Source organism: Protobothrops mucrosquamatus, unplaced genomic scaffold (genome assembly GCF_001527695.2).
Source record: "Protobothrops mucrosquamatus isolate PMUCROS unplaced genomic scaffold, P.Mucros_1.0 scaffold_177, whole genome shotgun sequence".
NCBI classification, from domain to species: domain Eukaryota; kingdom Metazoa; phylum Chordata; class Lepidosauria; order Squamata; family Viperidae; genus Protobothrops; species Protobothrops mucrosquamatus.
This window is the reverse complement of record NW_015386253.1, coordinates 3,091,237-3,113,776: the sequence shown is the minus strand read 5'-3', so window position 1 is coordinate 3,113,776 and position 22,540 is coordinate 3,091,237. Positions and strand designations below refer to the sequence as shown.

The 22,540-nt window shown below is 38.7% G+C and overlaps 1 protein-coding gene across 1 annotated transcript in view; it reads left to right on the top strand.

The window, feature by feature from the left end:
• The first annotated feature begins 5,302 nt into the window (after positions 1-5,302).
• FYCO1 (FYVE and coiled-coil domain containing 1) overlaps positions 5,303-22,540 on the top strand; it is a 49,723-nt gene continuing 32,485 nt past the window's right edge. The window contains exons 1-8 of the mRNA XM_015823030.1: positions 5,303-5,382; positions 7,705-7,883; positions 11,209-11,315; positions 11,764-11,889; positions 17,375-17,481; positions 17,617-17,760; positions 18,839-18,932; positions 19,275-21,881. Coding sequence (XP_015678516.1) covers positions 7,832-7,883; positions 11,209-11,315; positions 11,764-11,889; positions 17,375-17,481; positions 17,617-17,760; positions 18,839-18,932; positions 19,275-21,881 — 3,237 coding nt within the window. The 5' untranslated portion in view covers positions 5,303-5,382; positions 7,705-7,831. The remainder of the gene's footprint in view (positions 5,383-7,704; positions 7,884-11,208; positions 11,316-11,763; positions 11,890-17,374; positions 17,482-17,616; positions 17,761-18,838; positions 18,933-19,274; positions 21,882-22,540) is intronic.

The following is a 22,540-nucleotide window of genomic DNA, read 5'->3' as shown; positions in this document are numbered from 1 at the left end:
TCAACACATTTCACAAAATCTGCAGCAGCAGTGGCCAGCGAGCTTTGCTAAAGCCTTCTAATGTAATTCTTACTGATTTTCAAAATTCCAAAGTGTGCGTTAAGGGGGAGGCCACCCTTAAGGTACAGTATAAGAATTTTGAAGGCCCCCTAGACGTGCTGGTTATGGGGGGTGAATGCACGAGTCTAATTGGACTCAATTGGTTTGAGGCCTTGGGAATCCAAGTAACAGGGCTACACAAGTTGCAAACTGAGACCCTTGCAGATGTCTGCAAGGAGTTTGCAGATGTATTTAGTTCTGAGCTAGGATCCTACAAGGGACCTCCTGTTTCACTAAAGCTGGATCCAGCTGTACAGCCCATAAGGGTTAAGCCTAGGAGAGTACCATTTGCTCTTAAGGGCAAAATTGATGCTGAACTGGACAAGTTGCTCCAGCAAGGCATATTAGAGCCTGTAGATTCCAGCCCATGGGAAACTCCCATTGTAACGCCTTTAAAGGCAAATGGGGACATTCGTATTTGTGCAGACTACAAGTGCACACTAAACAAGGCCCTACAGCAACATGCTTATCCTGTGCCTGTAGTGAGCCACATCTTGGCTTCTCTCAAAGAGGGCAAGATTTTTGCTAAGCTTGACCTGGCTCAAGCGTATCAACAGCTGCCTGTTGATGATGCAGCAGCAGAGGCTCAAACAATTGTTACCCATAGAGGGGCTTTCAAGGTGAAAAGGTTGCAGTTTGGGGTGAATGTTGCCCCTGGCATTTTTCAGAGTGTAATGGAAAATACCCTGAGGGGTATTCCTGGTGTGTGTCCTTATTTTGATGACGTTCTCATCGTGGGGGACTCTGCCCAAATGCTGGCTGAGAAGTTAAGGGCTGTTTTGCTGCGTTTCCGAAGAGCAGGCCTTAAGTTAAAACAGGACAAATGTAAGATTGGTGTGCATTCCACTGATTTCCTGGGGTTCAGGATAGATGCTCAGGGTATTCATCCGTCTGATGCTAAGCTCAAAGCTATTCAGCTGGCTCCAAGCCCCAAGTCTAAGGGGGAATTACAAGCTTTTTTGGGTTTACTAAACTTCTATCATGCTTTTCTACCTCATAAAGCTGCTATTGCTGAACCTTTACACAGACTTCTGGATAAAAATGCCTGTTGGCGTTGGACCAAAGTCCATGAAGCCAGTTTCAATGAGGTTAAGGCCTTGCTTACTTCCAATGCTGTGTTAGCTCATTTTAATGAGCAGTTACCGGTGTGTCTGGCTTGTGATGCTTCCCCCTATGGTGTGGGCGCTGTGCTTAGCCATCTGACTGCTGATGGGACTCAGGTCCCTGTGGCATATTATTCTAGGACATTGTCTGCTGCTGAGCGTAACTATGCTCAAATTGATAGGGAGGCTTTGGCTATTGTGGCCGGAATTAAAAAATTCCATGATTTCATCTATGGCCGCCATTTTACGGTCTTTACTGACCACAAGCCGTTGCTGGGGTTATTCACTACCTCTAAACAAACCCCACAAATTCTGTCCCCTCGCATGCTGCGATGGTCCATTTTTCTGTCTGCTTATGACTATTCACTAGTTCACAAACCTGGCAGAGAAATGGGTCATGCTGATGAATTAAGTAGGCTGCCATTGCCTACTGTGGAACCTGATCCTGCCCCTGCTGTGCACATATTGTCCATTCAGGAATTGCCAGAGTGTCCCCTTAATGCTAGGGATGTGGCTGCTGAAACTGCCACTGATCACACGCTCAAACGCGTGCTGACATGGGTGCTGTCAGGATGGCCTGACAGATGCCCTGAGGAGGATTTTCAACGTTTTTGGGTCAAGAGGCACGAGTTGTCAACTTTCAATGGCTGCCTCCTCTGGGGCTCTAGAGTTGTGATTCCGGCCTCATTGAGGGCGAGAATCTTGGTGTCATTACATGAGGGCCACCCTGGGATTGTCAGGATGAAAGCGCTTGCGCGCAGCCATTTGTGGTGGCCTGGCATTGATAGGGCCATTGAGGCCCAGGTACATGGTGTCATGCGTGCCAGCAATCCAGGCCAGAAATGCCCCAGGCCCCTGTGCATAGGTGGGAGGAAACACACACTCCATGGTCTAGAATACATATAGATTACGCTGGGCCCTTTCAGGGACAATTCTTCCTGGTTGTTGTAGATAGCCATTCCAAATGGCTGGAGGTTGTGCCTATGTCATCCACCACTGCTGCCAAGACCATTCAGGTGTTGAGGAACATTTTTGCTGCACATGGTCTGCCAGACGTTTTGGTGTCGGATAATGGTCCTCAATTTACTTCTACTGAGTTTCAGGGTTTTCTACAAACCAACATGATTCGCCACGCTACTTCGGCTCCATTCCACCCTTCCACCAATGGTATGGCTGAACGAATGGTCCACGTCGCCAAGGACGCTCTCAAGAAACTGACTTATGGCAACTGGCATCACAGGTTGGCTGATTTCCTTCTAGCCCATCGTTCTACTCCATGCACTGCCACGGGTAAGTGCCCGGCTGAGCTCCATTGGGGTCGCCAGCTGGTGACTAAATTGGACAGGCTGCATCCGGAACGAGTAGCTTCACAGGTGTCTCAGCCGCACCCACCTCGGGTCCTGCATGTGGGTGATCCTGTCTGGGCCAGGAATTATGGGCCTGGACACCTCTGGGTCCCGGCTGTGGTTTGCAAGGTCTCGGGGCCTCTGTCCTACGAGGTGTCCTTAGAAGACGGCCGCGTTCTTCGCCGCCACATTGATCAACTACGTGTGAGGCGGGACTCACCTAGGTTTCCTCCTCTGTCTTCGCTAGGGGGGGAGGAAGACTGGGAAATGCATTCTGGGAATCAGAATCAGCAGCCAGCACTGGCTGTTGAGGACAACATGGGTACGCAACACCCACATTCCGTAAGTGCTCCAAATAGGAATTCATGGGGCAGAGGGCAAACAGACACCCCCACACTCACTCCAGCCTGGGAGTCACACCGGAGGTATAATAACTACTCACAACTCACCAACAATACTCCGGACAAGGAGAAGGACTGGGAGCATACACAGAACTCACAACATACAAGAGAGCAGGCACAACAGGGTGGGGACATGCCCTTGTCAGCAATGGCTCGCAGAAGGATGTCCCCATGTATTAGGGCTAACCGGGAGGTATCCTTGGACCCTATCACTATAGATAGGAGTCAGGAAAATTACACACCTTCAGTGAACATTGAGATGCGTTCAGAGGGCTTAGAGAACTCCCTAAGAGGTAGGTCAACCAGGTATAGTGAACAGCAGAGTCCTGTCTTCCTGAGCCTAGGAGGCGGGCAGGGAAGTCAGGCAGCAGTCATTAGACAACCACAGGGTAATTCACCTAGTGTGGAAAGCAATGGTGGGAACAATTCAAGGTCTCCAGGTCCGAGAAGGTCGCTACGGGTCAAGGGCCCTCCTAAATACCTTGCAGATTATGTAAAGTGAGGAAGAGTATAGGAACCTGGCAAAGAGGTCCAGACTGATTAGCTCTTAGGAAACTGGGTTGGGCGCATTGGCTCTAGGAAAAGACAGAATGGCCCATACCTCTCACACTCTGTGCATTTAATGCATCAGTAAGCAATTACAGGATCTACCACAGGTGGCGTCCATGTGGGCGCAGCATTATTTTATCTAGGGGGGAGGGGTGTTGTGTCCTGAGCCCGCAGAAGCAGGCTCGGGACGATGCAAGAGTCCCGGGCATTTGCAAAAGCTGCCCGGGACCAGACTGAGCGGCGCCGGCCTTGCGCGCATGCGCAAGGTGGGAAAAGACTGCCTGCCATTGGTTGGAATTGCCCGGGGATCAGAGGGTATAAATAGAGGCCTGCGAGCCTCTGCTCTTGCTTGTTGTTAGTTGTAACGAGAGAATAAAGACTGTTGGCAATATGCATTGTTTCCTTCGCCATTCTTCTCCGGACGTAACAATAACCATCTTCCCAAAGGAGTCCCCATGTTGCTTATTTATTCCCAGCTTGGATGAACCAGGATGAAAACTTACTTCTGACATTCAAGTCTCACATTGATGATATTTTTAAGAAAAAGATAAAGTTTAAACCACAGATATTTTTGCTGGGTATTTTGGAAGATTTGGACGCAAAAGAAGTGGAGTTGATGTTAAATCTTATAACGGCTGCAAGATTATTAATTGCTCAATATTGGAAAATGAAAGGTTTACCTAATATAGAAGATTGGGTAGTTAAAGTCTCAAACTTAGCTGAAATGGCCAAGATTTCCGCTTATGTGAAGGATTACTCACAAGAAAGATATATATTGGTTTGGAGAAGATGGATTGATTATATTGAGTTGAAATATGGAACAAAAAAATACCATTTGGTTTTTGAATGAATTTTTGATTTTATTTATAACTATGTTAATTTGATGGTATTCAATAACTGTATATTTGTTTTAAAAGAGAGTTAAAGGAAGTTATAGATTTGTTAGATTAATAATTGATTAATATTAGTTAGATCATGATTATTTTATTGTTAATCCTGTGATTGGCTCTGGGAAGGAGGGGGGGAGGGATGGAGGGATGGGTTTGGGGGGAGGGGGGGATTTATATTGTAAAATTTCATAAAACTTTCAATAAAAAAAAAAACCATCTTTCTGCTTCTTCAATAAACTATAACCATCTTCCCAAAGCAGTCCCCATGTTGCTTATTTATTCCCGGCTTGGATGAACCAGGATGAAAACTTACTTCTGACATTCAAGTCTCACATTGATGATGCTGATGACCATCCAGCCATATACCTTGGCCCATGGGTTTTATTGTTTGATAACTTGTTTTCTGATATATTATGTACACAAATGTATATATATCATTTGTTTCTGTATCCAATAAAAGGATTTGGTACCCCCATAATAAATGCTTTTTTGCTTTGCCTGAATTACTTGGTGATATGTATTTTTAGATAGGCAAAGATGTCTCTCTGTGAAACAAAAGTCTCTTCTCATATTCGGGGATCAATTTCTTGGCTCGAGCCAAACGTCAAGCTCAGGATGCCTGAGTCTGTAGGCAACACTTGGGAAAAGGTTGGAATGGGATAAATACTGAAATTAAAAAAAACATTAACATCACCCCCCCTAAAACTCCAGTAAAGTTTCCAAACCGTTGGTGGATCAATGCATTTATTAAGCCAATTCTCAATCATAAAGAGATATATTAATATATCAATGTTCAAGAATTTTGATTTTTGCAATCTCACATACACAAAAAAACCGAGTAGCTTTTCAGTAAACTGTTTATGATTTGCAGTTAAAGGGTTAAAAAAAAAAGTTGCCCGGAAGAGCCACGGGAGCTATATTTTGCCTCTGTGAATCATGGGAATGTAGGAAAATATGGAGATGCTAGCTAAGTGATGGCTGCCTTGAGTTTGAGGTAATGTGCGTTTGTCTTTCGTTGGAGTTACCCCCTTTCCTCCATTCACCACCTCGCGCAAGCGCCCCGATAAAGGTGATTTCTTTTCCAGAAAGTGGCTGGTGGTAACTTATCTATCTACTTTGTTTTTGGGTGTCAGTTTCTTATAGCAGCAACTTTAATACTTCCACTTGTTGCTTTTTTTTCCTGATTGCGCTGGAGCGTCCCGGCTGTGATGATTGTTGAAAGCGGCGAGGCTTAACAAGGCTAAAATGGCAGGAAAAGCGTCCCATTTTACTTTTTAGCATAACTTATTAATTCACACAGGCCTTGGTTTCTCTTTCGCCTTGTTCCAAGCATTCGGTTTTGAACGACGTCCCGGTCACTTCCCCGTTTTTCCAAAGGGTTCTAGTCCGTCAAAAAGGGTTCTAGTCCGTCGCTTTGCAACTCGCCCTTCGGTCTGGAGTGTTTTCTTTCTGATATCGGAAAGAAGCGCCGGAGTTTAGGCTCTAGACCACCCCAAACAGCAGATAAATATTTTGAGTTTGAGCGCAACATCGATTGCAGAAAGCGAAGATCCAAGAGGAATAAAGGAGCAGTCAGGCCCTTTGCATTTCTAGGGAAGCAACTAGTTAATGCAAGCAGGTGGACGGATTCTTCTCCCATTTGCCCCATTGGCTGCAACTCTTTTGGTTGAGAAAATGTTTGCTGGATTGCATCTGGTATTTAGCTGTGTGAGCAGAACGTGTTAGGGCACAAACGGCTTATTGAATAAACAGTGGGCTGGGTCAACTATGAGTAAAGGTATTGCCAAATGGCCCTAAAACAGCAGAAATGTATGCGGAAAGAAAATTTGCTGCTTAAAGAAAATCCAGGATTCCTCTGGCTGTTTTGTTTTCTCACCTAAATATATGGTCACAAGAGCACAACAATAAATCTATCTCCCTTATATGGCGTAGGTGAAGTTGGACAAAGAGAGACAGGTGTGGTGTGTTTAGCCATCTGTGAAGTTGCTTAACAGGTTGCAGACATGGACATGTTCCACACCTGTGACTTGCCAGTTAGGCTATTCCCAGACATAGATTTAGTGCTCCTTTGAAAGAGTGAAAAACCTGCAGGCTTTCCTCTCAATGAATTTGCCCCAGCCTTTTCACAACTTTGAGTATCTTTTCAACATTTTATTCAACTCTACAATGTATTTTTGAAATGTGAGCCAGCAGATTTCAATACAACCAGTTATGCTTAATTTATTTTTTATTCTTTCTGTAATGATCCCCATCACAGGATTTGCTTTTGGCACTGGGGCAAAATTGACCACAACTGAAGCACCACAACACCTCTTAGCTCAGACCTCATATTTCACCTCAGTGTGAGTTACTTAGAACTGGCTAAGTTGGGCTGCATTTGTCATTTCAACATGCATCTCCATAGCTTGCAGACATCTTTACTATTCCTTTCTGTTTTGAAAGCCTAAATGAAAGTAGGTCATCAAAAAAATCAGCTATTTCATTGCTCACTCAAAAACGCTCCCTCTAGCACTATAACTATTACATTTATTTAGGAGTTCTTAGCGATAACTTTAGTCAAAGCTTTTTGCAGTTCTCTAAACACAATTTTATTAAAATACTTTTTATTTACGAATTAGCTGATGGTATATAATTTTTCTGAAAATGCTGATCTTTTTCAGCAAGACATTTGCTTTGTGATAATGTCAATCTTCTTCTTTAGTTATCACAACAAAGATGTAGCCAGGAGCTGAATGCAGAACACATTACAAATCATTTATGTGCCAGTTCCAAGTCGCCTGAAACTGAAGAGCAAACTCAACCATTCCACAATATGATCTTAGAACTGACAATGAAGATGTTTTCTGCCTTTCAGGATCAACTGTCAACTGTAAAGGAACTAGCAGTCAAGAAATATGCCATAGATTGACACTTCATAGGGTTGCAATGAAAACATTGAAAATGATATTTAGATGCCTTATTTATAGTGTGTCTCTATGCCTAAATTTGTCATGGTCCCCAAACTGAATCTATGCCATTAATTTTCAATATTGGATTATTATTGTTTCTTCCCCCCAAAAGATGCCAAATGAAAAAGATCTTTTATGATATCACCATGTTTTGGAATATGTTTTTTAGATCCTTCAGAAAAACATTTTAAAAATACAGATTCTTAGGATGAAAACCTTGATGATTTTTGTCTTAAATCTTGAGAAATTTATAATTTGAGGGAGGGGAAAACAACATTAAATATGACTTTTAAAAACCTATGTAGACATTAAACATGACTTTTAAAAATTAGAATGTTACCAATTGTAAGTAAATATTTTTTTTTTAGACGTAAAGATACTGAAGAAATAACTACTTACCACTAACCTGAAGATTATTGACAACACAAACTCTTCCTTTTTCACCTAGCCTTGTGAGAAATTGAAAAGAGCAATCTCTACATTTTGGTTTCAACAATGGCAAGTAGTGGTGAAACTCAGCTACAGAGGATTATCCGGGATATGCAGGGTAAAATATTTGTTTATCTACTTATTTATTCCAGTCACATTATTTTATAGGAAAAGACAAATATGCTCATGATACAAAGAATAAGATAATTTAGATTCCTGAATATCTGTCTATCCAATGGAATCTTCTACACCTGACTTGTGAAGTACTTAAATGCTCATCAAGCACCTTAGAAATTAATTTTTCAGCCAAGTAGGAGGAACATTTGTACAACTTGTGTGTTCAGTTTTAAGCATCTTTGCAAGTTGACCATAATATGTAGCTGGTTTTATTAGTTGTGGAAACCATTTGATTGTTGGAAAATTCAGTCTTGTTTCAGATCTTATTTAATGTTTAAATGATAGTTTTTCATTCTCCCAGATCAAAGATCCTTGAAAATGTACCAGTACAACTCCAAGAATGACAGACAGATCTATTTTTATTGGCATTGGCTGGAAATTTGGACTGCAGCCATTTTAGTAGATTTCTCTATCTCTCTCTTACACAATCATACATATAAGTTCCCCACATTTCGTGGGTATATTATATGGTAACCTGAAGCCTTGTAGTTTCTTCTGCTATTCCTCAACTTGTAAGGAACAATGTATTTTCTGTGAAAAACTATATTCCCAAATAAAAGGAAGTAAAATATCCAGTAATACAATTTGCATAATTTATGCTGCTTCTCTAAAGTATGGTATAGGCATCATACCCTCAACCACTGATTCTCCCTATCTCTCTCTGTGTCTATCCACAAACATTCACACACATACACATACATTCTTTGTAACATGCCAAAAGATATCAAAGTACTCATTTACTGTGATGGATTAATTTGTAGCTTCTGTGCCAATATCTGTTGTGTTATGGAATTGTACCATACATATAATCCTAGCCTTTAAAATTCTTAATGCTGTGCATTAGTTGTATCTGTCTGACTCTGCCATAAATGATACTGTATGAATTGTTTTTAATTGCTTATTTTATTGTTCTATTATTTTATTTTTGTTTACAACTTATTTCATTTTCTTTCTTTTTATTATTGTAAGCTTTCTGGAGTAGCCAGCAAATAAATTTAACAAATAAATAAAATAGCCCTAACACTATATTAATTTGTATTTTGATTAAATTGAAATAGAATAATGTTTGCATTTTTTCAGTGTTTTTTTACTAGTTTATGACATTGCCAACTGATCAACATTTCTCTGAGGAAAACAGAGAATTATATAACCATTGCTTGTTCTTTTTTTAAAAAAAACAAGTTTTATTAATTTTCCAAATTTTACAAAGCTCCAAGTGTTAAGGAAGCAACATGATGATTGGGTAGTCCATAATCAAATAACAAGCTCTTCCATGCATATGTCAGGTTACATCATCAAAAATTTCCTTTCTATTTCCCTTAGTTATTGTATCACATTCAACATTGCTAGTTATAAATCAGTCAAGACATTTATCAATGTATTTTGTCTTGTACGCCTTTATATCCTGTTTGAATTTTACCTAATTTTAGTTAAAGTATTCCAGTTAACTTAATATCCATAGTCTTTAACCCAAAGTTCCCTTAGTTCATTACAAAATAATTGTCATATCTAAAATACATTTATTATTTACTCAGATAGCTTCTTACTTTATTTCACAAACATATTTTATTTCTCATCCTAATACCTCATCTTTTACTAATAAGATAACATTTATCATCTCAATCCAAGTTCTGCATTATAATCCAAAACAATTATTCTAGTAACTATTTTTTATTTCCATTACAAATCTAGATCCTAAATATTAAATCAATTAGTATCTTTTAAGTTCTCCTTAGGCCATTGAGTGAAATTTTAAAGAGATTTTAAACTCTTTCATTATAGGTCACATAAAAAAAACCATTTTTAAGTCTAACTCTAGCTTTCTTTTTGTGCTAAGCAGGCTTCCATAGCAATGCCTCTAACTCCTCAGGTGGATCTCCCTTCATCCCTACACATGTCATTTGAATCAAGGGAGACCATCCAATTATCAATTTTCCAAAGAAGCTGGCCCCTTCATAGTCATTAGATTGTTGATCCAATAATTCAGGTCTCCATATTTGGCTCAGTACATCTGTCATCAATTCAGTCTGGTCCTCTTCTTGTTCCGGTTTCAGCTGGTTTAAGTAGAAAGTCATGTTCAGTGGTATAGTTGTTGTTTGGTTGTCTGGTTTATCTAGGTTCTCAATGTGTTGTACGTATAAATCTTCAGCACCTTCCGTCTTAGTGTTGGTTTCTTCAGTTTCTGATGGTAGAGTTGCAGGTTTTTTGATTAAGATCAAGGTCTGGGTATCAGGGTTCTCAGTGGGTTGTAGCTGGTATATATTAATTCCTTCCTCTTCTGTTGCCTTTTGGGTTGTAGGTTCATCAGTTAGAGTCTGGGTTGCATTTTGTAGCTTTGAAGTGGCGTCTTTATTTTTCAGTTTGGAATTCATTAGCTCAGTAGCCTCAAGGATTTCTATGGTGTTTATAGATAGTCCTTTAGTGGAGGCTATTTTTGATAAAAGACAATAGTGTCCACCTCCACTATAGAGAGTTGTTTTCACCAACCAGCTGTTTCAAGTTCTTATCTTTTTTGATAGTGCCAAGGCCAAATCTTAGTCTCACAAGTCTCCCAATCAAAAAGAAATTCACTTGCTGTACCAAATTTCGCCACAAGATATCCTCAGTGACATGTAAAGTCTTTCTCAAACTCAAGTTAGGCTTTTATCCGGTTTGAAAAAATAACCTTTTTTTCCAGCTTAACAGATAAGTAAAGTAATAAGTCCCTGTAAGAATAGGAACCTTTTAGGGCCCCAAATATCCAAAAATTGCAAATCCAATTATTGAATCGTTTAGATTAGTTGTTCTTTTTTCCCCCATAGCTTTATGTTCCCAGAGTAGGCAGAAGCCACCAAGTTAGAAAGGTGGGAACAATTTCCAAAGGCTTTTACAGGAAGGTAGTTGGGGTGCAAGAAAGGTAAGGTAAGGTCTCACCCAATTCCTCCGCGTTGCTTTCGTTGTGCTTGATAGTGCTTTTGGCTTTTGGCTGATACATCTTAGTGATCAGCCATGTTAATTGCCAATCTTTTCGTCAGTCCAAAGGAGCTGCCTTGGATCAAACGGAAGGGCTACCGCCCTTCAGCGATCTAGCGAGGGTCCTCCTCAGCAGTGGTTGCCCCTCCAGGGCAACTTTCGACCCTTTCCAGGGTCTTCCAATGAAGGGAAACTGGACGGCAGAGAGAGCGCTCTCCCCGCACGTCCGCTGGTGCCGCGATCCGGAACCGGAAGCCTTGTTATTGCTTGTTCTTAATTAACTACAAACAATTGCATTGTGTTCTTTCCAAAAGATGCTGTGACAGAACTGAACAAAGAATTTTTAGAAGCAGGAGAACCAGTCACAGATGACTCTATCATCTTGCACAAGTTTTCTTATAAGCTTGAGTACCTCTTGCAGGTAAGGACTCTGAAGAAATTTAATATACAGAGTTAATATCAAACATTGTGAAATTTACAGAAAAGCAGAATCAAAAGTTGAATGAAAACAAATACGATTTGTTTTCTATTTAAACAAAAAATCTCAGCAATTCAACTGTAAGCAGGAAATGGAATTTAGGAAATAAAAATAACTGCATAGTCCATTCTCATGGCTATCACTGAGTTTTGTAGTACAATTAACTGCTCATTCTAAAGTTCAGCAGAATGAGGCTGATGGCTGTCTGAGTTGTTTATTTACAGATCACAAATTGCATTATTAGATTACAGACTTCACTTCAAAATTAACAGTTACAGGCTCCTATACCAAAAAATTAGCTTGTATCAATTCATTGAATTCTGACAAATTAGAATTGATGCTTTGTACATTGCTGCTTTAAAGCTACCTATTTCCCTTTTCTGTTTCAAAGTTTGACCAAAAGGAAAAATCCACTTTACTAGGCAATCGGAAGGACTACTGGGATTATTTTTGTGACTGTCTCAGAAAGGTTAAAGGTGCAAATGATGGTATTCGCTTCGTCAAGTCTATTTCAGAAGTAAGTAAAATGCATTGCTCAGTCATTAACAACCATATAATTCAGTTTTTGGGGAGGCCAATCCAACAAAGCATAATGGGATCACTTTCTGTTTGTCAACAAGTAGACTAACACTAGTTCTTTCAGTGCTCCTTTTTCCCCACTACCATATAAGCCAACTTGACAGTTGCTCAGAAACTTACGGTATTGAAACAGTGAATAAACTGCATCAGTCAGTCTTGTCTTGGGAAAAATCTGTAGGGATCAACATTCCTTCTACCTATCCTGATGATCCATATTCAATATGAACATGTGTCCTTATGAACATGAACCCAAGTATGAAGGAAAGCAACAAGAAATATGCACTTACTCATAAATTTAAAAAACACCCAGTACACTGTTCCTTTGTCCTTTTCTATTGAATTGCCACTAATCCTGTCATTGCACATTCTGAATCTAAGTGCCATATCTACATTTGTTTTGTCTGATCCATAATGAGCTTCCTCAAGTCAAGGATGTAGATCAGGTTTACTTCCTCCTTCAGAAAACAATCAACAAAAAGGGACTTTTTTTCCTTGGACTTGGCGCAACATGTTCAGGGAGTAGAGAAGAAAGTTAATCATATACAAGAATTGAGCATGTCCCTTTTAGAGTTTAATCCATTCATTCAAAAAAAAATTTTACGCTGCTGGAAATAGCCCTTTTGTTGCCTAATTTAGGTAGCTGATCTTGTGGAGGAGTTCTGAAGATCATATGAATGGGTCTGGGGACTGATTATATTCTGTATGCATTACTATGTCAAAGAAACTATTTTAGTTACATTTGGGTCTATAAATCCTTTTAAGAAAACCTTCCCAAAAAGACTATTAATGTCTTTTAATCACAGGAATAATAAGATTTAATGTAAAGTCAGAGGGATTTTGAATGGGAAATGAATGATATCCTTTATTAGTGTAGTCATCTTGTGACCACAGCTTCCTTAGCAGAAACTTGTACTTAACGTTTTCTATATTAAATATATAATATTTATACAAACAGATACAAAGAAAACAGTAGAACTTGTTCATAGTAAGTTGTCATCATTACAGTTAACCCCATCTGATCTAAATATTCTGCCCTCTTCGAAATGGCTTTTGAAATGTAGACTGTAGTTTTATTAGTGATGTGCAGATTCATTTCCTCCAAACATAAAATAGTTTCTCCCAGGTGCCCTAATATTTTTTAGTTTTTAAATTAGGATCTAAATAAGCATCTCCTCCTGCAGAATATGGTTTGGAATCAACAAGAATGTGTCCAATGTCATCAGTGGCTGATGCTCGTAAATGCACAGTTTTTCTTCAAATGGAAATCCATGAAACCTCCCATGTCTTACCATGGAATCCAGTTGCTCAAACAACAGTTTTAGAAAAAGCTCTTGTGAAATGTTGAGGCATGTTCAATATTTCTCTAACTAGGAAGTTGACTTGTGCTGTGCCAGTCACTTTAAAGATTGAACATATTTAAGTGCTACAGTATCATCCTGGGTAGCCACATTAATAACTCTTTGTTTCAAAACTTCTTGGCCTTTAGATCTGATTGGACTGGGAATTGGATGGATAATCCATATTGTGAGCTGACATTTGAACGTTGTGAGGCCCAAACGTCAGATTGCTTGTTGTGCAGCTATTCTTCAAAACATAACTGGGTAGTCTGTTTGGGTCCATAGATAGCATCTTAAACAATTAATTGAATATTTTAATTACTAAATGGCTTTATGTAGCAGGTATATTCTGCCCTTTCTGCTGGAACTAACGTAAATTTGTCTACCCTAAGATATGTTTTAAAAAAGTGGAATGTATCTGCACCAAATATGATCATTGAGACTTTTTTTAATGTTATATGTCTTTATGAACAGAAGTAGACAACCTGGGTAGCTATGGTGTTGGCACAGGTTGTAGCCCTTAAAGAATTTCTCTTAAAATATGGAAGCCAGGAACCTGTTTCTGAGGTAGGACTTAACTTGATCTGCGCTTTACCTATCCAGATTCAAATTATACATCGTCTGCCTCTCCCTGAAAGCAACTATCTTCATTTTGGACTTACTGAAGTCCAAGTTGAGTGTGTAGAATGTACTATATCTGCGCAGCATTCTGCTTATCCCTACAGGGGTCTATGACATCAGCATAAAGCAGAATGCTTACATGTTTATTTTTTAACTTTAGGCATATATGTATCAGTAGAGTGAAAGGATTTGGGGATGTCGTTTATACAGATTCAACAGAATAAGAATCAGTATACACTCTGGTCCGACTCCTTTGTTGGAACTAATTTTTCCTGTTAGGAAACTTTATGTTCTGTGCATATCCTTAGGCATGAATTTGAGTATAATGCCTTGATTAAAGAAGAGCCCTATATGTTGAATCAAATGCTGCAATGAGGTCTATAAAAGTTGTAAACAGTTAGCTCTCTTTAACTGTATATTTTTCTATTAGATAACATAAAATGAAGCAGTTATCAATAGTGGAACAACTCAACCTAAAACTAGTTTGGTCTCCAAGAAACAAGCTCTTTTTGATTAACTAATTCTTTATCTTATATAAAAGATATTTGGCATACAACTTTGCAGTGATGTTAATTAATTTAATTGGTTCATAATTTAAAGGTTCAACTTTTTTGTACAAAAAGGGGGTTCACAATAGAAATCTCCCAATCAGCTGGAATTTGGCAAAAATTATTTATACGACTAAATAATTTTAATGACTGGAGCCCATTAGATGTCATTGTGACATTTAAATAATTCAGGGAGTTGAAGATCTTTTCCAGCAGCCTTGTAACACAATTATTATTTGATTGATAGTTTTATGCTGAATCCATAGCTGGCCTTAATCTTTTTCTAAGGGAGTGACACTCTTGAGCCAAATCATTGAGGGTCTTTTATCTATTACCTTCTATGAAGGACCTTTTTGGTTAAGAATTTTCTTAATTCTGCACTTAGATTTTCATAGACTATAAATACAGAGTTGACATCTGTGCAAGGTGAAGTAACTGTGTTTACTAGAGTCAGGGCTTAATCTGATTTAATATATTCAGTCAAAGCCTTCACATCCATTCTGGTCCATTTTATGCTTCTGTCCTGGTGGACTACAGATGAAATGAAACCCATCTATCTGTCTGAGGTTGAAGTAGAAATTAACAGCCACAGTTGGTAGTCACTATCTCTTACATAAACCTGGAAGTCTGAGAAAAGGGACACATTACTGTTAGAGACACATATGTATTTTAAAGTACTACTTGATTTCTTTCAATGGTAAGTAAAAGACTACCCAAAACTTTGGTCTTTGCTAGAATTTGCAAGTTATACTTACTAGGTTTTATAACTAATACCAGAAGTAGCCCTTTTCTGGTCCCTAAAGGATTATAAAGGTAATAGGGAATGAAATTCTTCGGGGATATTCAGATTACTAATATGTGAAGGCCTCAATTTCACAAAAACAGTTTTGGAAGTTTTTATAGTTAGCTCTATAAGGGTTTGCTCTAAATTTACCCACATGTCAGAGAAGTAATATGTAGACATTTGTGGTGGTATATACACATTTAAACACAGTGGTGGGATTCAAATATATGAACAATCGGTTCTCTGTGTGGATGCCACTTCTGGAAGTCCATTCTGGGCCTGGGCAACAAAAAATTAGCTACCGGTTCTGCCGAAGTGGTGTGAACCAGCTGAATCCCACCACCGATTTAACATCACAATCACAAAGCCCTTATATTGGAATTTAATAGTTAAGCGAAAAGGCAACTATGGTGATTTCTGTTCTGATGTACTTCCATCCAAGTTCTTCCTTGATCAATATTGCCAAATCTCCTATTACCCAGCCTTTCTCTTTTATTTTCCACGCCAAAGTGACTCAATACTTAAAGTCAGGTATCAAAATCTGTTCATCTTTAGCTGTTAACTAGAACTCTTGTACTGCAATCAGATCAAAATTGGACAGAAATTCAGGTAGATCACATAGTTTATATTTCCAACCTGCTAGATTCCTTGCTAATATAGGAATCATTGTATCCTTAATCGTACCTATAGGAGTATAGGAGAAGAGCTAATTGGGGTGACTTGTAACGTGACCCCTTCAGTCAGCCTTCTGCACATATGAAATCGAGAGAACTGGATCTATTCAAGTATATGTACTGATTGGCAACTTGGATTTTCTTGAAAACTACTTGGCAAAGCAGCTTCTTGGTCTATGGAATTCTTCACCAAATTTATTTCCTTTTATTGCGTGTTTTGTCTGCTGTTCACATGAGTCTTCGCCTGGCATGCCAAAGCACTATGTTGAGGTCTCCCATCTTAGGTTCAAGGGGTCTGAAGCATTCCAATATTTGATTGAGTTTGCTGAGCTAAACTATTCGTGGCAGTGAGTTCATCCAGAGTTTGAAACTTTTCTTCTTGGGGGGTGGTGTCCCTTTACCCTGCAGTCCAGTTGATAGAACTATGACATCAGGGGAAATGCAAGTGTTGTTTGTGTGGTGCAAAATCACTCCCTCTTCATCTATTAAATTGCCTGTGTTTTCCTTCTGATTCCTCTTCTGTTGAAAATCCTTGGTTAAATCAAAAAGTTTAACCATAGGGTTTTGTAGATTGGTGTAATTGTCCTTGCAACATTTTTTTTTGGGGGGGAGAGATTGTCACTTGTTCAATCAAAGGCTTTACTGCTGTTTGTGTTGTTAACAGGTCTATTGTAAATTCCTTAGTTTTCTCAATATTTCATCTTCTCACTATTAGGCAATTAAGTGATTATCTGTGTTTTATCAAGGTCAAACTCTCAAAACTATCTCTGGTGGGCAGCTTTAGATTTAGAGAGTATAGAGGGACATCTTCAATTTGCTTAGGAGGATGAAAAAGGGAGGATATTTTATTATCCTGAAACACACATTTTGGGAATATTTGGAATGTCCCAAATATTGCATTTTAAGCAGTGTCTTAAGTATTGTAGAGTAAAATGTAAAAACTCATTCCCTTTCAGAGGATGAATCCTGGATCTCAAACAGTATACTACTCCTTGATGTATTATGCCAGGATTCTTTGCTTAATGTGACATCTAAATCTAGCCAAATAACTAAACTAGCTCCACTTTGACATTTAAACTATCACTATTTTTTCCTTGATATTATTATTTAATGCAAAAAACCCAACTGCTTTTCTGTTTAAGCTCAGTGTAGAGATAGTTAAATGCTAGATCCTGTTTTTCTTTGTGTATAATCTTTTTTTTCATTATTTCCAGGATTACATCTGTATCACAATAAAAAAAAACCACCAGGATCTGAATGTTTACTAAGTTCTTCCTCCTCCCTACCTTCTATACAATAGCTACTCACTATTATAAAGTACTTTTGACCTTCTGGATCAACTACTTCTATATTTGAGTCCCAGGCCCATTTTACCCTATCTGAAAAAGCTTATTGTGAATATTTCATAGTGAAATATTCAGTTATGTTAGCATTTTAATAGGTTTGTTTTATTTTTTAGCTCCGCACTTCTCTTGGGAAAGGGAGGGCATTTATCCGCTACTCCTTAGTGCACCAAAGGCTTGCAGACACTTTACAACAGTGTTTTATGAATACCAAAGTAACAAGGTAAACATGGTTGTTTTTGTTCTTCTTGGTAATGGTGATTACTTGATTGAATTTATATCACAGTATATATTGTATATCTTGTTGAAAAATGTGGAAATAAAGTGTTTTTTTCTTTTTTTTCCCCATTTCTTAAAGTGACTGGTACTATGCAAGAAGTCCCTTCCTCAATCCAAAACTGAGTTCTGATATTGTTGGTCACCTCTATGAATTAACTGAAATTCAATTTGATTTGGCATCAAGAGGCTATGACTTAGATGCTGGCTGGCCCACATTTGCCAGGTAATGCAAATTGCTGCCACTATGTTAGAAAAACTCCTATAAAGTCTAGAATTTTCATAAAGCATTTTTGCCCCAGGCTGTGTTAAAGCTTCTTTATAAAAACAGTTGTCAAATAATAGTGACTTTTCACAATTTTCCAGTAATTTCCAAATTAGATCAGATGTTCAGAAGGACCATCAGAAATAAACCTACCACTCAACATTTTTAAAACTCATATTGCAACTAAGTTATGGACATAATGGAGCATGCCCATCACAGTTGTAACTTGTGACAGTCATAAAATTCTATGACTTTTTTGAAGCGGTCATTAAGCAAATATGTGGTCATTAAACAAACCATTGGTTTGCTCCAAGTGTGGCCTTGCCAAAAGTCAGATGTAAATGCTGATTTTTGGCAAAATCATAACATGATTACAGGGTCATGAAACACTACAAACAGCTCTAAATGCTGAGCATCCAAGTAGTCACATGACTGCAGAGGGCCCCAACCATCGGAATCCAAGTCATAAGTACCCCCGGATAGATCTGTTGGAACGTTGAACAGTCATTAAGCAACTAGTTGTGAATCAACTATCCGCATATTCAATTCTGAACCAAATAGATCCTAGTAAACTTGACCAGTTAAGGAGCCAACTGATAACTCTCAGGCAGAGCCAAAGAAGAGCTGAATTCTGCAATTCTTATTCCAAGTTGTAACAAAAACCAGAAGAATCAATTAATGCAGAGGATCCACATGAGAGAAGATAGGGGGCAAGTGAAGAAACATCACTAGGTAAACCTGTAATTTGTGGGATAAGAAATGTAGAAGGTGATCCTTATATAACATTTACTTCAAAACTGAAGAAATCAAAGTAGGAAGCCCTCTTAAAAATATAAACAAATACCAATTTCATCTTGAAAGGTTTTGCTTTAGATGCTCACATGAATTCTAGATCGCCTCTCTAGATCGTAGTCATTCGTTCCAAAACTGAAGATAAATTTAAATATATCAGGTGGATAGATGCAGGTAGATAGTTGCTGAGACAAAATTCTTGAAAACGTTTTTTTTTTTTCTTAAAACAATCCTTTTCCATGTTCAGGAGAACATTGTGTTCACTTGGCTCCTCAGCTTATCTATGGAAACCTCCAAGCCGCAGTTCAAGCATGAGCAGTTTGGTGAGCACCTCTGTGCAGGTAATTGTATTGGCCAATAAATGTATAAACTATGAGGGAAACAGTAATGCTATTATCTCTGAAAGCATCTCTGATAAATAGCCTCACTGTGGTGATTCATTACCTTTCCTCACTTCTGGGCTGTTTTTAAAAATGTTTATCAGAGAATCAATATCCTTTTATTCTAGGTGGTTGCTCTGTTGTCACATGTGTGTTCCTCATTTGTACTTTAACTTTGTGTAACAATACTAAAAAACACCCCTGCTGGTCTGCTTTAGGAGACTATTATAAGGATTCCCCAGCCACTGAAAAGCCTTTTATAAACAGCTTTCTTGCTAACTCAGATGTTTTCTCTCCTTTTAGGCTCAAGAGAACCTTTCCAGCCGAAATGAGAATAGCTTTTTTAATACTGAATCTCTTGAAGGCCTAGAGGATTTGCACATGGATCTTGATCGGGCAGAGCTGCAGCAGAAGGAACTACAGGATCAAATCCAGAATCTGGAAGGAGAAAAGCAAGAGCTTCAGGCCACTATTAGCCTTCAGAAGCAGCAAGTGCAAATGGAAAGAGAAAAGAACAACAGTATGATGGAGGAGAATGACAGGCTTAAAAAAATGCTAGGGGAGTTAGAAAAACAGATTTCCCACCTTACTCAGGGCACCATTCAGGAGTTCCAGAAATGTTTAGAGACGCTAGAACTGAATGCAGCTGAGAAGCAGAAAGAATGCTCTGCAAAGCTTGAGAGCCTGGAGTCCTTGAAAAATGCCCCTGATTCCAAAATCCCTTTGAATCAAGAGCTAAAGACCATGGAAATCTGGTTGGCCAGGAAAGATCTCTTGATTAATGAGCTTACTGCCAAACTAAAATCAGCAGAGAAGAAAACTGAGGAGCTTGCAGAAAAAGCAAATAGTCTTATGGATGAAAAAAGTCACCAGGCCATCAGCCAATATGATTCCGTACTAAAGACTGAGTTATTAAAAAAGCTTTGTTTGGCTGAAGAGGAGAAGGCTGATGCTCAGAAACTGCATAGTGAACTTCTTTCTCATCTTAAAATTATGGAAGAGCAATTCCATGTGAAAGAAGAGAAACAGAAAGAATTTGAATTGAAGTTGAAAAGCCTTACCATTAGCACTAAGGAAGAATCTGAAAAATTGCTTATTAATCTGGAAGCCATGACTATTGAAAGGGCTGAACTTCAGGAAGAGCTAGCAGTGAAAGACAAAATGGTAGCTGATTTTCAAATCCAGCTGGCAGATACACTGGGTTATGTAAAATCATTAGAAGAAAAGCTACAGGAAGAAAGAAACGAAAATGCAGAATTTGAGAGGCTATTAAGTCATACAACAACATCAACAATGGGACAAAAAGTAAAAAACTTAATGGAGCATCATGAATTGCTGAAAGTGCAGCTAGCAAAATTCAGTGATATGGTGAAAAGTTTAGAAAAGCAAAAAGGGGAAGTTGTTATGGAAAGAGACGATCTCAAAACAAGAGTATTGGAAATGGAACACCAGATCACAAAACAATGCTTCTTGTTGAGAAATTCCTTTGAAGAAAATGAAAACTTCAAATCCCAGAATACAAAACAGCAGCAAACCTATCAGAAGTTGAAAGAAAAGTGCAACGAATTAGATATATCTAAATCATTTTTAGAAGGAGAAGTGGCTCGATTAACAGCCTCTGAGAAACATCTCCAGAGTCAGATAGATGATGCCATGATACCTGTGGACGAAAAAGAGAAGATACTTCGAGAAAAGAACAAGCTGTTGGATGAAAACTTGCAAAATGCTACAAGAAAGAACCAGCTTTTTGATGAAAAGCTAAAGGCTCTACAAACCGATTACCAAGAATTGAAACAAAATGAAAATAGGACTGCAGAATTCTTAAGTGTAGTTCAGGCCGAACTCCAGAATGCCGAGGAACATAATCTGCAAATGGAAAAGAATCTGTCTTGTTCAAGGCAAAGTGAAGAATCTCTGAAGTTACAGCTCACAGAGAAAATTGAGTTATTAGAAGGCCTGGAGAATCAGTGCAGCCAACTTTGGGAACAGGCTGAGGAGTATAGAATTAAAATTGAAACCCTTGAGGAAAATGGCCTTCATCAAGCAGAAATAATTGAATCTCTTACATCTGAAAAGATTTCCGTAGATAAAACCCAATTGGAATTGGTATCTTGTCAAGAGAGAGAAGCTGAAGATTTGACATTAATACTGGCTATTTCTGAGGAACAGCAGAATATCAGTCGGGTATCTAGGCTGATATCTAGGCTCCAGGAGGAAATTATAGAATTTCAAACCAAGCTTCAGCAGACAACTGCAGAGAAACAAAAGCTTCAGGGCAAATTGGATGTTACAGAAACTGTTTTAAGTGAACAAAAATTATTGTCTCAGCAGCTAAAAGAGCAAAATGAAACACTGAACAGAAACCATGTGCAGGAACTACTTCAATGTAAAGAAGAAGAGAAAATGCAGAAAAATGAATGGAAAAATTTAGCCCAACAGAAAGCTGAATTGGAAAAGAATATGGTGTCCCTGACAGATGAATTGTCCAAGGTCAGGAGTGATTTGGAAGTTGTTAATATGGAAAACATGGAAATCAAGGACCATCTCCAAAGAACCAACATGGACATGGCTGAGCTGGGTATTCAGATTTGCTCTCTGACATCTGAAAAGACAGAAGTGGAAGAGAAGCTCTCCCAAGTCAAAGAGGAGCTCAGAGCTATCAAAGAAATATCAATCAAAGAACAAGAGAGGCTGCAGCTTGAGTTGACAAGATTCAGTAATGAGAAACAAGAATTACAAGAGAAATTGGAAGATTCAAACGTTTGTGCTGCCATCATACCTGACCTGCAAACTCAGCTGGAATTGGCAGAGAAACAAACCAAGTGTTTGCAAGAAACCAGCAAAGAGGAGGTAGCTACTGTCAAATTTCAACTGAGCACAGAAATTCTAAACTATCAGACAAAATTTAAGGTAAATTTTGGATCCTCTTTAATCAAATAAGGCTGCAATTTTATGTTCATTTGAACACGGAGCTCTTCTTACAAGTATACTGATTGCAACTGCTGATTCTTCTGCAGCCTTAGTACCCAAAGGGAAAGTGCCAGTTTCTTCCAGTTAAATGCAGATTGGAAGCCACTTGACCAAAAGAAAAGATAGTTATTCCAGGAGGAGAATCTTCCTCCTTATATCATCTAGCTCTAGCCCACTGAATGTTGTGGGGAGAATTAATTTAGCCCTTGGATAAAATTTGGTTCCCATCTGCTCTACCCCAATTTGACAGCATAATAATAAACAATTGTAAGTATGGACCTATTCTAGGGGAAAATAGATCCTGCAATACATTTCCCAAGAATACCTCAGAAGTCAGTTTGCCTACCGGTCCTTGGTATACTTCAGGCTGAAGTATTACATCCATGGAGACGCTTGGAACTAGAGAGAGAAACTGATTTGGATTATTATCTCTTGACCTGATAGGACAGGGTATACACAGGCTTTTGGCCCATGCACACAGCCTTTTACCTACCTTCTTAATGATGACACTTGAGCAAGCCTAGAGGTGGGGAAAAAATAACTATGGGAGACAGAGGAATTGGTGCTGACATGTGGATTCTGACCCTATGTGAACTGAT